Genomic DNA, 15,604 nt, shown 5'->3' with positions numbered 1-15,604 from the left:
AGAGCAAGAGGAAGGCAGAAAAGAGAGTGAGAGGGGAAGACAGAAAGAGAGAAAGAGAGAGAGAGAGAGAGAGAGAGAGAGCGCGAGACACAGAGAGAGTGAAAGAAAGCGACAGACCAAAACCGAGAGGCAGAGAGAGAGAGACAGACTGACAGAAAGACAGAGAGAAAGAGAGAGAGACAGACAAGACAAACAGAGTGACAGAAAGAGAGTCAGAAGGAGAAAATGTATGTGTTAGATTCTGAATGAGACATATCTATGAGTGTGAGAGCGCGAGTGTGTGCAGGCATGTGAGTGAAGCAAACGTTTATGTGTGTGAGCGAGAATGTGCATGTACATGTGAGAGCAACAATTTGTGGGCAACTGCTTGTGTGTATGTGTCTGTGTGTGTGTGTGTGTGTGTGTGTGTGTGTGTCTGTGTGTGTGTGTGTGTGTCTGTGTGAGTGAGTGTGAGAGAGAGTGTATGGGTGTGTGTGTGGGGGGGGGTGTATGTGGGTGTGGGTGTGTGTTTGTATGGGTGGGTGTGGTGTGGTGTGGGTGTAGGTGTGTGTGGGTGGGTGTGGGTGTGGGTGTGTTGTTTTTGCAAGTCTGAAGGAGCTTTACCACAGCGCAACGTGACGACAGCTCAACCAAGTACAAGGTACTTACAGGCCTTTGGGCCCCAAATCTGGAATGAAGGACAGCTCACTAACATCCAGGAAGGCCATCTGGAATAAAACACAACCTGTTAAAGCACAATCACTGGCACCACAGCCCCAATTCAAACAAAAAAATCAAGGATTGAATTCCAGAACAGGTCTCGTTATTATCAGGCCTGCTTCACAAACCTCAAAAGGGGACTGTAATTCCTTACTAGTAAGTGAACTGAATTATTTTTAAAGATGAATGATGACTTCTGAATAAATTATGAATACAGTAAAAACAGTGAAAAGCTTGAAATGCTGCCATGGCCTGGTGCCTTTATGAATAGTTAAGAATATAAAGATATAGCTGAAAGAGAATCCATTTTTGTTGTACCACCTCCACCATGACGTCCAAAATGGCACCTGAACAGTCGGTGGCTTGTCGGAGCCTGTCCACTCTGGACCAGTGGCATTGATTTCTTGATGTACTGTCCCTATTTTATCTTTTCTTCTTCATATTCAAGGCTGGAGCGGTGTTAGCAGACAGGGAGCCACAGCATCAGTGGTGTGGACCGGATCTGCTGATGGCTGTGGAGGTGCCCGGACAGGGTAGACAGGGGTAGGCCCGGAGCCCAGACTCCCAACAGGGGTAGGCCCAGAGCCCGGACTCTCAGCAGAATGCCCAGAGCCTAAACTCCTGACAGCGGTAGGAATGAGGCCTGAATCCTGACAGTGGTAGGCCCACAGCTGGACTCTCATCAGCAGAATACCAAGGTCCTGAACTCCTGGCAGCGGTGGAGAACCCCAGGACATGGACTCCTGGCAGCGGTAGATCCTGGACTCATTGTGGTATTGGTGAAGTGGGGTCTCCTGGGGCTTTGGCCTTGCGGAAGCTGTGCTCCAGAACAGAAGGCAAACTCCTACTTAAGTAATTTCTTTTTATCCTGACTGCACTCCAAAATGGCACAATTGTGACAACAACACACTTTTCACTTATCTTCAGGATATATGTGACAATAAATAGAGTCATAATGACCAAAGACACCTGCGCTGGCGCCCAGGCCTGTGCCAAATCCACCAATGTCGAAGCTGCCACTCTTCAGGCTCCACCTCCTTGTTGCTGGGCCCACCTCACCTACAGGCCAATGATGACAGGTTCTGTGCTGTTTAGAAGCTCTGAGGTCTTATCTTAACACCAAACACCACCTCTTCGGCCAATTCATTTTTTTGCCCTGGGATCTTTTACACCGAACATGGGAGGTACACTGGGCCTTGGCTCCTTTTATTCATTTACTCGTAGGACATAGACATCACTGGCTGGGCCAAAACATTTTATTTTTAAAATGCCCGCCCCTATTTGTACCTGAGAAGGTGGGGGTGAACTGCCTTCTTAAACTGAAGTTCACTTGCTGCAAGTTGACTCAAGTTGATGGTGGTGGTCGTGGGTTTGGAAGATACACAAGATCTTTAGAGGATTTCGCAGTTCATCTAATAGATTGTACATACTGCGGCAACAGAGCGTTGGTGGTGGACGTGGTGCCAATCGAGCGGGGGCTGCTTTGTCCTGGATGGTATCAAGCTCCTTGAGTGTTGTTGGAGCTGCACCCATCCAGACAAATGGGGCTAACTCTATCACACACTGTTGGGTTGATGACAGAGGTGTACCTGTACTGGATGAATGGTGCACCCTCAGGGCAGGTACTGGGGTGTCAGACTTGGCTGCCCTGTTCTTGGCAATGGAATTTGAACCCAGAACCTTGGGAGTCACTGTTACCAGGCCACTCATGAGCCATCCTGATGAAGGGATCTTACCTGAAATGTTGACTCTCCTGCTCCTCAGATGTTGCCTGACCTGCTGGGCTTTCCCAGCACCACACTCTCAACCAAGAACCAAAGCAGGACCACATGAGGCAGATGGATTCAGGAAGGAATTCCTGAGTTTGGACATGAGCAACTGAAGGTATGGCTACTAATGGCAGAACAATGGGAATACAGGAACACTCAACAGGCTGGAATGGGAGGGGGTTACAGAGATAGTGAGGGGTGTAGGTGCTGGAGGGGGTTACAGAGATAGGGAGGGGGTTTAGGGGCTGGAGGGGGTTACAGAGATAGGGAGGGGATGTAGGGTGTGGAGGGGTTGGAGGAGGTTACAGAGATAGGGAGGGGGTGTAGGGGCTGGAAGAGATTACAGAGGTAGGGAGGAGGTGTAGGGGCTGAAGGGGGTTACAGTGATAGGGAGGGTATTTAGGGGTTGGAGGGGGTTACAGAGATAGGGAGGGGGTGCATGGACTGTAGAGGGTTACAAAGATAGGGAGGGGTGTAGGGGCTGAAGGGAGTCACATGGATAGGGAGGGGGTGTTGGGGCTGGAGGTGGTTATGGAGATAGGGAGGGGGTGTAGGGGCTGGAGAGTTGACAGGGATAGGGAGGGGGTGTAGGGCCTGGAGGGAGTTACATAGATGGGGGGGGTGGGTTACAGAGATAGGGAGGGAGTGTAGGGGCTGGTCAGGATGACAGTGATGGGTTGGGGGTGAGAGAGAGGGGGTTGGGGGTGAGGGAGATAGGGATGTCAGGAGGGAGAGGGAGAGAGACAGTGAACAGTGTGAAGAGAGATCATGGTGAGAGAGGGAGTGGGTAAGAGGCAGGAATAAAAAGTCAAGAGTGCGACACAGAGAGATCGAAACTGAATAACTAGGGGCAGGAGCAGAGCATTGATCTTTCAGCGTTGATCACGGCTGATCACTGAACTCAGTCCCCTCTTTCCGATTTCTCCCCAGACCCTTTGATCCCTTTTGCTCTAAGATGGAAATCTCACTCCTTCTTGAAAATATTTAATGTTTTCACCTCAACCACTCTGTGACAGAGAGTTGCACAGGTTCCCCATCACTGGGTGAACATATTTCTCCCCACCCTCAGTCATAAACGGCCTCCCTTGTCTCATTCAAACTGTGACAGAGAAGAAGGTGAGATAAAAACCAGACGACGATTTGAAAACCTCCGAGGAACTGACTGCGGGACTCTCAGGGTTTTTCTACCATGACATGAACATGTATCATATGGGGGAGGGGAGGGAAGCGGAAGGAAGGGAAGGGGGAAGGGGGAGGGGGAAGGGGATGGGGACGGCGAAGGGGGAGGAGGGGAGGAGGGAGAGGGGGATGGGGGGGGAGGGGAGGGGGGAGGAGAGGGAGATGGAGTGGGAGGAGAGGGAGATGGGAGTGGGAAGGGGGTGGGGGGGAAGTAGGGAGGAAGGGGGTGGGGGAGGGGGAGGGGAGCTGCGAGGTGAGGTGAGGGGGGAGGGGAGGGGAGGGGGAAGAGGTGGAGGTTTTATGACACATATCACAGAGAGAGGGGAACTCAGGGATTGGCCTTACCATTGCGTGATAGTTTCTGTAGAAGGATTTCTCAAGCATTGTGTTCAGGTATTCCTCCAGACGTTTCTGAAGATTTAAATGGAAACAACTCAGGAGGCTGGCATTTCCTCATTGGACTGTCCAACATTTGATCCCTTCCGGTTCCGCAGTTTCTTTTGAATCCACACCCCCACCCCTTTTCCACTGTCAACAAAGAAATCTCCGACCGTCACACCCAAAGAGACAAACTAAAGGTAGAACAAGCCTGAATCGTGAATGAAGAGAGACAGACATGATTTCAAAGCTTTGACTCGCATGCGCACCAGGATCTTTTACAACAGTGTGAAATATTTTTAAAATCTGTCATTTTTACAAGAGGGGAAATGGGTGCTAATTAGTTGGCGACTCCAATTGGTGACACAGACAACAAAAGGGCCTTTGTGGGCTCTCTTGGTAATTCAGACAATGCTCACGCCTTCAACATATTCTGCTTGTTTGCAGAGGACTCTTCGGAGGGTCAGTGTGGACTTGTTGGGCTGAATGGCCTATTTTCCGAACTGGAGGGATTCTATGATTTTTCGTTGAGAACAGCCCCCACTTCCGATGAGAGGAACATGATACTATCCAATTGTTAACATAATGGTGAATGCCTTTGAGTTCAAAGTAACAAAACAGTAAGAAGGCGAATTAATTAGTCAGTCATAGAGACGTACAGCATGGAAACAGACCCTTCAATTCAACTCATCCAGGCCAACCAGATATCCTAAACTAATCTAGACCATTTGCCAGCATTTGGCCCATATCCCACTAAACCCTTCCTATTCACATATCCATCCAGATGCCTGTTAAATACTGTAATTGTACCAGCCTCCACCACTTCCTCTGGCAGCTCGTTCTATACACTTACCACCCTCTGCATGAAAAGGTTTCCCCTTAGGTTTCTTTTATATCTTTCCCCTCTCAACCTAAATCTATACCCTCTAGTTCTGGACTCCCCAACCCCAGGGAAAAGATTTTACCTATTTATCCTATCCATGTCCCTCACGATTTTATAAACCTCTATAAGGTCACCCCTCAGCCTCTGACGCTCCAGGGAAAACAGCCCCAGCCTATTTAGCCTCTCCCTATAGCTCAAATCCTCCAACCCTGGCAACATCCTTGTAAATCTTTTCTGAACCCTTTTAAGTTTCCAATAGGAAGGAGACAAGAATTGCATGCAATATTCCAACAGTGGCCTAACCAATGTCCTGTACAGCTGCAACATTTCCTCCCAACACCTGTACTCAATACTCTGACCAATAAAGGAAAGCATATCAAACGCCTTCTTCACTATCCTATCTACCTGCGACTCAAGGAGCTATGAACCTGCACTCCAAGGTCTCTTTGTTCAGCAACACGCCCTAGGACATTGCCATTAAGTGTATACGTCCTGCTCTGATTTGTTTTTCCAAAATGCAGCACCTCACATTTATCTGAATTAAACTCCATCTGCCACTCCTCAGCCCATTGGCCCATCTGATCTAGATCCCGTTGTAATCTTCGCTGTCCACCACACCTCCAAATTTCGTGTCATCTGCAAACTTACTAACTATATCTCCTATGTTCACATCCAAGTCATTTATATAAGTGACAAAAAGTAGACAACCCATCACCGATCCTTGTGGCACTCCATTGGGCACAGACCTCCAGTCTGAAAAACAACCCTCCACCACCACCCTCTGTCTTCTACCTTTGAGCCAGTTCTGCATCTAAATAGCTAGCTCTCCCTGTATTCTGTGAGATCTAACCTTGCTAACCGGTCTCCCATGAGGAACCTTGTCGAATGCCTTAACTGATGTTCCCCATTAAGCAGAGTCAGCCAAAAGATTCTGGATATTGTGAAAGGGTTCAGAAAAGGTTTCCAAGGATGTTGCCGGGGTTGAAGAGTTTGAGCTATACGGAGAGGTTGAATAGGCTGGGGCTGTTTTCCCTGGAGTGTCAGAGGCTGAGGGGTGACCTTATAGAGGTTTATGAAATCATGAGGTGCATGGATATAGGATAAATAGACAAAGTCTTTTCCCTGGGGTCGGGGAGTCCAGAAAACTAGAGGGTGAGAGGGGAAGATATAAAAGGGTCCCAAGGGGCAACTTGTTCATGCAGAGGGTGGGGCATGTGTGGAATGAGCTGCCAGAGGAAGTGGTGGAGACTGGTACAATTGCAACACATAAAACGCACCTGGATGGGTATATGAATAGGAAGGGTTTGGAGGGATATGGGCTGGGTGCTGGCAAATGGGACTAAATTAGGTTCGGATATCTGGTTGGCATGAACGAGTAGGACAGAAGGGTCTGTTTCTGTGCTATACTCTGTTGGCAGAAGAGGTAGTGGGGCACAGTGCTATCAATTGAAATAAAATTCAGACTCGTATCTGGATGCCTGGATTTTGTCTTAAAAACATTCCAATGTCCAAAAGGAATGAGCTAAGCCTTGTTACGAGATGGATTGATTATCAGAAAACTGGCTGTCATGCTTGGCATATTTGGGATGATTCAAAGCTGTTGTTCAATTGCAGAACTGCTTCTGACGATGGCCTACTTAGATTTTCTGACGAACAAAGGAATGTGTTCAGAATGTTGGATGTTCTTCTCCAATACTCTGCAGGTTTCAGCCTCATTCAGGAGACAAAGCCTGCAGCGTGGGTCCCGACTCTCCCCAAATCCCCAATCCCCACCGTCCCCCAAACACCGTCAGAGTCCGAGACCAGAGTCAGTCTCACTGAAAGGCAGGGGAGAGCTACCAGATACAGAGGCATGGGTTTACAGGCTCAGGTTAGCCTCCTGTCAACCCTCTCCACCATGTTCCTGGGCTCAATCTCATGGCTTCAGAAAGATCCTGCCTGCCCCTGCACAGTCAATCATCCTGATAAAGCTGGTTTCGTCCAGTTCAACCCTCCCTGGCAGCCTGGCAGCCAACCCCCACCCCCACCCCCTCCCCCGCACCCTCACCTGCTTGCTCGAAGCTTGTCTCATGGAGGCCCACTCCGGCTGGTGGGGCAGGGCGGGCATCGACATGGCGCTGCCAAGCTCTCGCCTCTGCCCCGGAGCTGCTGCCAACCTGGAGGCGAAACGGACAAACAGTGAGAGGGAGGGACAGGCGTTGGAATCGCTGCTCCGGTCACATCGAGGCCTGGTGTTGCATTCCCACTACCTTCCTCCTCGTCTGAGGATGGACGCATTTGCCCGGGAGAGGGAGAACACAGCATGGGGAGGACGGGGGAACGGGGGGGCTCCCTAATTTAATCAGAGCAAAACATACTGCAACCAGAATGATAAACAAAGTGTTGCTGGACAGAAACTCAGCAGATCGCCAGCACTCAGAGCCCTTTCACCAAATAAACAAACAACCATTCTTCTCATCCCCACCCCCCTCCCCTCCCCCCGCCTTGGGAAGTTTTCCCGATTCTCTCCCATTCGGCTCTCCTCCAGTGACTGGCCCTCCTACCATCGGAAACAGTTTCTCTTCGATCAATCAAAACCACTCTCTGGATTTTTGAACTGGGAGAAAGGGAGGCCTGCAGATGTTGGAGAGTCAGAGTTGAAGAGAGCGTAGCGTTGGAAAAGCACAGCAGGTCAGGTAGCATCCGAGGAGCAGGAGAAACGACGTTTTGGGCAGAAGACGAGCTTATTCCTGATGAAGGGCTGATGCCTGAAATGTTGAATCTCCTGCCTGACCTGCTGGGCTTTTCTAGCCCCACATTCTTCGACTCTGGATTTTAAACACCTCCATTTAATGTCCCCCTTAAAGATCTCTGCTCAGAGAACCCCAGCTTCTCCAGTCTCCCCACATTCACTGAAGGACAAATATTCCTTTCTGTTCAGTGTCAAGCTCACGGCCGTTCCCTCTAAAAAATGTTTACAATGTGCTTGCCTCCTCGTGCTTTCTAACCGAATGTTTACACAGTAAACTGGATTTGCTGCTTCCTTACCCAGGAGAAAGTGAGGACTGCAGATGTACTAAAGAAGGGCTCATGCCCGAAACGTCGATTCTCCTGCTCCTTGGATGCTGCCTGACCTGCTGCGCTTTTCCAGCAACACAGTTTCAGCTCTGCTTCCTTACCCAGCCCATTACTGTCCTACATTTGTCCTTCACTTTTGCAAGTTTTCATGATTATCCTTCAACCAAGGTCTCACTATCATTTGTCAAAGGGCTTCCTGGACGATGTGCAGAGTTCAGTTTGAAATCAACTTTTTCATGAGTGAGACAGACAGCTTGTTTGACTTGCAGTCACCCAGTGCTTCACAGGTAACAGCAGCTGTTCCATACAGCAGGATCCCACAGACAGCAAGGTCAAACACAAAGGTGTGACAGGCAGACAGAGAGAGAGAGAGACAGAGAGAGAGAGAATGAGGGGAGAGAGAGAGAGAGAGTGAGGAGAGTGAGAGAGAGAGAGTGAGAGAGAGGGAGTGAGAGACACACACACCACACAGAGAGAGAGAGAGAGAGAGAGACACACACACCTACAGAGAGAGAGAGAGAGAGAGAGAGAGAGAGAGAGAGAGAGAGAGAGAGCGCGAGCAAGAGACACACACACCACACAGAGAGAGAGAGACACACACACACACGCCACACAGATAGAGAGAGAGAGAGACACCTACGGAGAGAGAGAGAGAGAGAGCAAGAGACACACACACCACACAGAGAGAGAGAGAGAGAGAGAGAGAGAGACACACACACCTACAGAGAGAGAGAGTGAGAGACACACACACACACCACACACACATTGAGAGAGAGAGAGATATACACACCTACAGAGAGAGAGCGCGCGCGAGAGAGACACACACACACGCCACACACATATAGAGAGAGAGACACACACCTACAGAGAGAGAGAGCAAGAGACACACACATACACCACAGAGAGAGAGAGAGACACACACACACGCACCTACAGAGAGAATGAGAGAGAGAGAGACACACACACACCACACACAGAGAGAGAGAGAGAGAGAGAGAGCAAGAGACACACACACCACACAGAGACAGAGAGAGAGAGAGAGAGACACACACACACACACCTACAGAGAGAGAGAGTGAGAGAGAGACACACACACACACCACACACACATTGAGAGAGAGAGAGATATACACACCTACAGAGAGAGAGCGCGCGCGAGAGAGACACACACACACGCCACACACATATAGAGAGAGAGACACACACACCTAGAGAGAGAGAGCAAGAGACACACACATACACCACAGAGAGAGACACACACACACGCACCTACAGAGAGAATGAGAGAGAGAGAGACACACACACCACACACAGAGAGAGAGAGAGCAAGAGACACACACACCACAGAGAGAGAGAGAGAGAGAGAGAGACACACACACACACCACACACACATTGAGAGAGAGAGAGATATACACACCTACAGAGAGAGAGCGCGCGCGAGAGAGACACACACACACGCCACACACATATAGAGAGAGAGACACACACACCTAGAGAGAGAGAGCAAGAGACACACACATACACCACAGAGAGAGACACACACACACGCACCTACAGAGAGAATGAGAGAGAGAGAGAGACACACACACCACACACAGAGAGAGAGAGAGCAAGAGACACACACACCACAGAGAGAGAGAGAGAGAGAGAGAGAGAGAGACACACACACCTACAGAGAGAGAGTGAGAGAGAGACACACACACACACCACACACACATTGAGAGAGAGAGAGATATACACACCTACAGAGAGAGAGCGCGCGCGAGAGAGACACACACACACGCCACACACATATAGAGAGAGAGACACACACCTACAGAGAGAGCAAGAGACACACAAACCACAGAGAGAGAGACACACACATACACCAGAGAGAGAGAGAGAGAGAGACACACACACGCACCTACAGAGAGAATGAGAGAGAGAGAGAGACACACACACCACACACATAGAGAGAGAGAGAGAGCAAGAGACACACACACCACAGACAGAGAGAGAGAGCAAGAGACACACACACCACAGACAGAGAGAGAGAGAGAGAGAGACACACACACCTACACAGAGAGAGTGAGAGAGAGACATACACACACACCACACACACATTGAGAGAGAGAGAGATATACACACCTACAGAGAGAGAGCGCGCGCGAGAGAGACACACACACACGCCACGCACATATAGAGAGAGAGAGACACACCTACAGAGAGAGAGAGCAAGAGACACACACACCACAGAGAGAGACATACACATACACCAGAGAGAGAGAGAGAGACACACAGAGAGAGAGAGAGAGAGAGAGAAAGAAAGAGAGAGACACACACCGAGAGAGAGAGAGAGAGAAAGAGAGCGCGAGCAAGAGACACACATACAACACAGATAGAGAGAGAGAGAGCGAGAGCGAGAGCGAGAGCGAGAGAGAGAGAGAGACACACACCAACAGAGAGAGCAAGAGAGATACACACATACCTACATAGACAGATACACACACCTACAGAGAGAGACACACGAGAGAGAGAGAGAGAGAGAGAGAGAGAAAGAGAGAGAGAGAGAGAGAGAGACACACACACACCAACAGAGAGAGCAAGAGAGATACACACATACCTACATAGACAGATACACACACCTACAGAGAGAGACACACGAGAGAGAGAGAGAGAGAGAGAAAGAGAGAGAGAGAGAGAGAGAGACACACACACCAACAGAGAGAGCAAGAGAGATACACACATACCTACATAGACAGATACACACACCTACAGAGAGAGACACACGAGAGAGAGAGAGAGAGAGAGAAAGAGAGAGACAGAGAGAGAGAGACACCTACATAGAGAGAGAGACACGAGAGAGACACACAAACACCTGCATAGAGAGAGAGAGAGACAGACAGACAGACATGCATCACAAGGAGACAGATATACACACCAAAGACAGACAGACAGACAGACACACACACACACAATAAAAGACCGAGAGAGAAAAAAACACACCAGCGTGCGAGACAGACAGGCAGAGAGACAGACAGTCAGACAGAGAGCGAGAGGGACAGAGCGGGAGAGGGACAGAGAGAGGAAGAGAGAGAGAGAGGAAAAAAAGAGAGAGACAGAAAGAGAGAGAGAAAGAGACAGAGACCACAGAGAGAGAGAGACCACAGAGAGAGAGAGAGACCACAGAGAGAGAGAGAGACCACAGAGAGAGAGAGAGAGACCACAGAGAGAGAGAGAGACCACAGAGAGAGAGAGACAGAGACCAGAGAGAGAGACAGAGACCAGAGAGAGAGACAGAGACCACAGAGAGAGACAGAGACCACAGAGAGAGACAGAGACCACAGAGAGAGACAGAGACCACAGAGAGAGGCACACATAGGGAGAGAAGGATCATACAGCACAGATCTGGTGGAAGGCTATAATGTTATGAGGTACCAGGGCTGAATGGATAAGAAGGAGTTGTTCTCCTTAATTACACGGATCAATAACAAGGAGGTATCATTTTAAAGTGAAGAACAGAAAGTTTAAACGGGATTTGAGGAAATGGTTTGCAGCCAGAGAGGAGTGGGATTCTGGAAGGCAAGTCTGCAAGGGCAGGACAGACAAGAAGTCTCTTTTATACAGAATTGGATAAGCACTTGAAATGACATGATAGTTCTAAGTGAATGTTAAGGGGGATCAATGTCGATAGGTCAGTACTGACTCGATGGGTCAAACGGCCTCTTCTGCACTGTACGACTCTGTGATCAGGACACACCTGGCTAATGGTTGCTGGATGACCCGGACTTTGAACCGGTGCCTCATCAGGTCGCGATGCAACTCTTCAAAATGTTTGAATTTCTTCTTCAGGGTCCAAGTGAAGTCTCCGTGCGTTACCCTCATCATGTAGACTGTGCTGGGCCGAACCTTGGGAAGACACAAACCAAGCGGCGTTAGGGTGCACTGCGCAAAACACGTCAGGAATTTTGAGGTAAAATTTCCGACTCCACACTCCCAACAGGAACGTAATAAACAAGAACGCATTATTACAACGTGGCATCACATCAGCACTGACACCTTCACCACTGAAGACAGCTTAATCTTTGTCTGGACTCAGCCATGATTCTGGGCCATAAGTAACCTCTCCACCACAACTCTGATCTTGTTTATTTGTTCACATGATGTGGATGTCATTTCTTGCTATTGCAAATTGCCCCTTGGGGTGCTAGAGCGGGCTGTGTTTCGGAGAGTTGAAAGTGAGGACCATAGACTCTCAGAGTCAAAAAGTGTGGCATTGGAAGGCAGTATCCGAAGAACAGGAGAATCCACGTTTCAGGCATATGCCCTTCATTAGTGATGTGGCTGGGAGTTGGAGGGGGGCGGGCGGGGTTGAGAGATAAATGGGAGGGTGAAGGTTGGACTGAGGTGGGGGGTAGTCGCTGGGAAGGCGATAGGTAGATGCAGTTGGGGAGTGATGGTGATAGGTCGGGGGGGGGGGGGGGGGGTGGAACAGATAGGTGGGAAGGAAGATGGACAGGTCAAGAGGGCAGTGCTGAGTTGGAAGGTTGGATCTGGGATGAGGTGGGGGGGGGGGGGGGGGGGAGGGGAATGAGGAAACTGGTGAGAAGTCGACGTTGATGCCGTGTGGTTGGCCGATCCCGAGGCAGAAGATGAGGCTTCCTTCCCCCAGGTGGCTTGGATTTGACAGTGAAGGAGGCCCAGGACTTGCATGTCATTGGCAGAGTGGGAGGGGGGGAGTTGAAGTGGTTGGCCACAAGGCGGTGGGGTTGTTTGGTGTGGGTGCCCCAGAGATGTTCCCTGAAACATTCCTCAAGTTGGTGTCCTGTCTCCCCAACGCGGAGGAGACCACATCAAGAGCGAGGGACACAGTGGATGAGGTGAACCACTCCAGCCCACGTGGAATAAGTAGACCCACCAGGGCATGAGGGAGGACATTCCAGGACTTTGATCTAACGACACCGAAGAATGGGTGATATATTTCCAAGCCACCGAGTGGCTTGCGGGGGAACATGCGGATGTTCGGAAGTTCCTCTGTATCGGCTGCCCTTGCCCTTCTATTTGGAAGAGGTTCTGGGTTTGGAAGGGGCTGTCTGAGAATCCTTGGTGAACTGCTGCAGTGCACATTGCAGACGGTGTCCACCACTGCGTCTGAGCATTGGTGGTGGTGGAGGGAGTAAGATGCTTGTGGATGTGGTGCCAATCAAACAGGGGCTGCTTTATCCTGGATGGTATGAAGGGCTTATGCCCGAAACATCGAATCTCCTGTTCCCTGGATGCTGCCTGACCTGCTGCGCTTTTTCAGCAACACATTTTCGGTATCGAGTTTCTCAAGTGTTGTAGGAGCTACCTTCACGCAGGCAAGTGGGGAATATTCCAAAACGATCTTTTTCGAATCAGAGAAAGCAGATGGGAAGACCTTTCAGCCCATCTCACTTGCACTGACCCTTTGCCAGTGTTATCCCATCCATCCTACCTTTTGACAAATAGCCAATAGTATTTGAAACTAATTCTGGCAAACATGCCTTGGCAAACTCCTCTGTGGCCCCAGTTCTCACCATCCGCCAGTCAGTGCTTCACACAGGGCACATCCCATCAATTAGTCAGCTCGGAGTGGGAGAACATTCTTACCTTAAACCCGCGCAAATGGCGTTCGATGCCTTCCACCTGGACGGTCACTGGCACCCCCTGTAAAAACACTCGCCGTTTCCGCTCCTTGAAGGGTTTGATATTGTAGACCAGGAGATAACGACTTGGCAGCTCGTCTGAAAGGACATTCACAGCACCAACAGCTTAAGTTTACGTAGCACCAACGTCCCAAAGAGATACTAATACAGGCAATCGGGAGTTTGGTCAGAAACAGAGGTTTTAAGGTGCCTCTCAGGAGGAGCTGGAGACGGCCATTTGGCCCCTGTGAGTCCGCTCCGCCATTCGATACAATCGCCCTGGAGCGTCTGCTTATGGCGACTTACCTGCCGTCTCTTCCCATTCGACGTGATCCACTTCGTCCGCGTACATCGGGAGGTCGTCCAGATGAGGATGGGACTCAGGGTCCAGGCTTAACACTGGGTCAAACTCGTGAGCCATTCTCTACACCTAACGCAGGCGGTTCATTGAAGGGACTGAGGAGAGACACAAAGCTGTCATTCAGGATACAGGGTTAAAAAAAGAAATGTACACGATCCAAATCCCAATTCTCATTCAACACCAGTTTCGGAAATCTGTGTTGCCTGTTTGGATTCGATCAGATCCCCTACAGTATGGAAACAGGCCCTCCAAAGAGTAACCCACCCTATATTTACCCCTGACTAATTCACACTATGGGCTATTTTAACATGGCCAATTCACCCTGACCTACACATCTTTGGACTGTGGGATAAACCCATGCAGACACGGGGAGAATGTGTAAACTCCACACAGACAGTCACCTGAGGCTGGAATCGAACCCAGGTCCCTGGTGCCATGAGGCAGCAGAACTAACCACTGAGCCACCAGGCCCCGCCTGTTGAACAAAAGACTCTGTATTTGTGTTGCACCCTTTTTGCAATTTACCACTTCACCGCCAGCAAAGCAGAGTTACCCTGGCAGTGGGCAGTGTGCTGCAGAAGTTCCCCAAAGATCCTCAGACAGCCTCTTCCATTCCCACAACAGCTTCCACCTGGAAGGACAACGGCAGCAGAGACATGGGAACACCATCTCCTGCAAGTTCCCCTCCAGGCTGCTCACTTGGAAACATATCGCCATTCCTTTAGCGTCCCGGAGTCAGAATCCTGGAATTTCCCCCTTAAGGGTATGGTGGGTCAACCCCACAGCACACGGACTACAGCGGTTTTTCCTGGTTCAGCTTCACTCAGGATAATTCGTTAACATCCGTTCACCTTCTTGGGAATGTTTGCTGCCCCTGCCAAGTGAGGTTTCGTATCTCGTGCACCAGAATAAAGATCCCCCTGCACGTCCAACTCCGCAATCATATTCTGCTTTAAGTCAAACTTGTTCCTGCCACTTCCTATTTTCCCATAAAGTGCTCTTTTTAGATTAGATTCCCTATAGTGTGGAAACAGGCCCTTCGGCCCAACAAGTCCACACCGACCCTCCGAAGAGTAGCCCACCTAGAACCATTCCCCTACACTTACCCCTGACTAATGCACCTAACACTACGGGTAATTTAGCACAGCCAATTCACCTAACCTGCAGATCTTTGGACTGAGAGAGGAAACCGGAGCACCCGAAGGAAACCCATGCAGACACGGGGAGAATGTGTAAACTCCACACAGACAATTGCCTGAGACTGGAATCGAACCAGGGACCCCGGTGCTGTGAGGCAGCAGTGCTAACCACTGAGTCACCATGCCGCCCTTTCCTGCCAGATTTTTGCACACTCCCTTGGCCTATCCATCATCAGTTTGCAAACGCCTTACGTCCTTTTCAAACAATGCTTGCTTTGTGTCAACTGCAAATTTAACCAACATCCCTTGGCTCCGTTTATCGAAGTCACTGACTTAAGTTGTCAAAAGCTGAGACCCAGGCACAGGCCTCTCTCGAACTTTGCTGATCACATCCTGCTGAAAGGACTTGAAGGTAAAAGCAGTGATGTAATTCTGAGGTTCTCTAAGGCTCTGATCAGACCACATTTGGAATATTGTGCACAGTTTTGGGCCC

The 15,604-nt window shown here is 49.8% G+C and overlaps 1 protein-coding gene across 1 annotated transcript in view; it reads right to left on the bottom strand.

The window, feature by feature from the left end:
- Positions 1-15,604, bottom strand: part of LOC132835295 (phospholipase D2-like) — a 93,701-nt gene that overhangs the window by 50,171 nt on the left and 27,926 nt on the right. Inside the window, exons 2-7 of the mRNA XM_060854715.1 lie at positions 13,918-14,067; positions 13,577-13,710; positions 11,706-11,854; positions 6,956-7,064; positions 3,993-4,058; positions 649-707 (exon numbers count right to left, since the gene is read on the bottom strand). Of these exons, the coding sequence (XP_060710698.1) occupies positions 649-707; positions 3,993-4,058; positions 6,956-7,064; positions 11,706-11,854; positions 13,577-13,710; positions 13,918-14,032 (632 nt within the window). The 5' untranslated portion in view covers positions 14,033-14,067. The remainder of the gene's footprint in view (positions 1-648; positions 708-3,992; positions 4,059-6,955; positions 7,065-11,705; positions 11,855-13,576; positions 13,711-13,917; positions 14,068-15,604) is intronic.

This window comes from Hemiscyllium ocellatum, chromosome 44, assembly GCF_020745735.1.
Source record: "Hemiscyllium ocellatum isolate sHemOce1 chromosome 44, sHemOce1.pat.X.cur, whole genome shotgun sequence".
In the NCBI taxonomy this organism is placed as follows: Eukaryota; Metazoa; Chordata; class Chondrichthyes; order Orectolobiformes; family Hemiscylliidae; genus Hemiscyllium; species Hemiscyllium ocellatum.
This window is presented reverse-complemented; position numbering and strand designations above follow the sequence as displayed.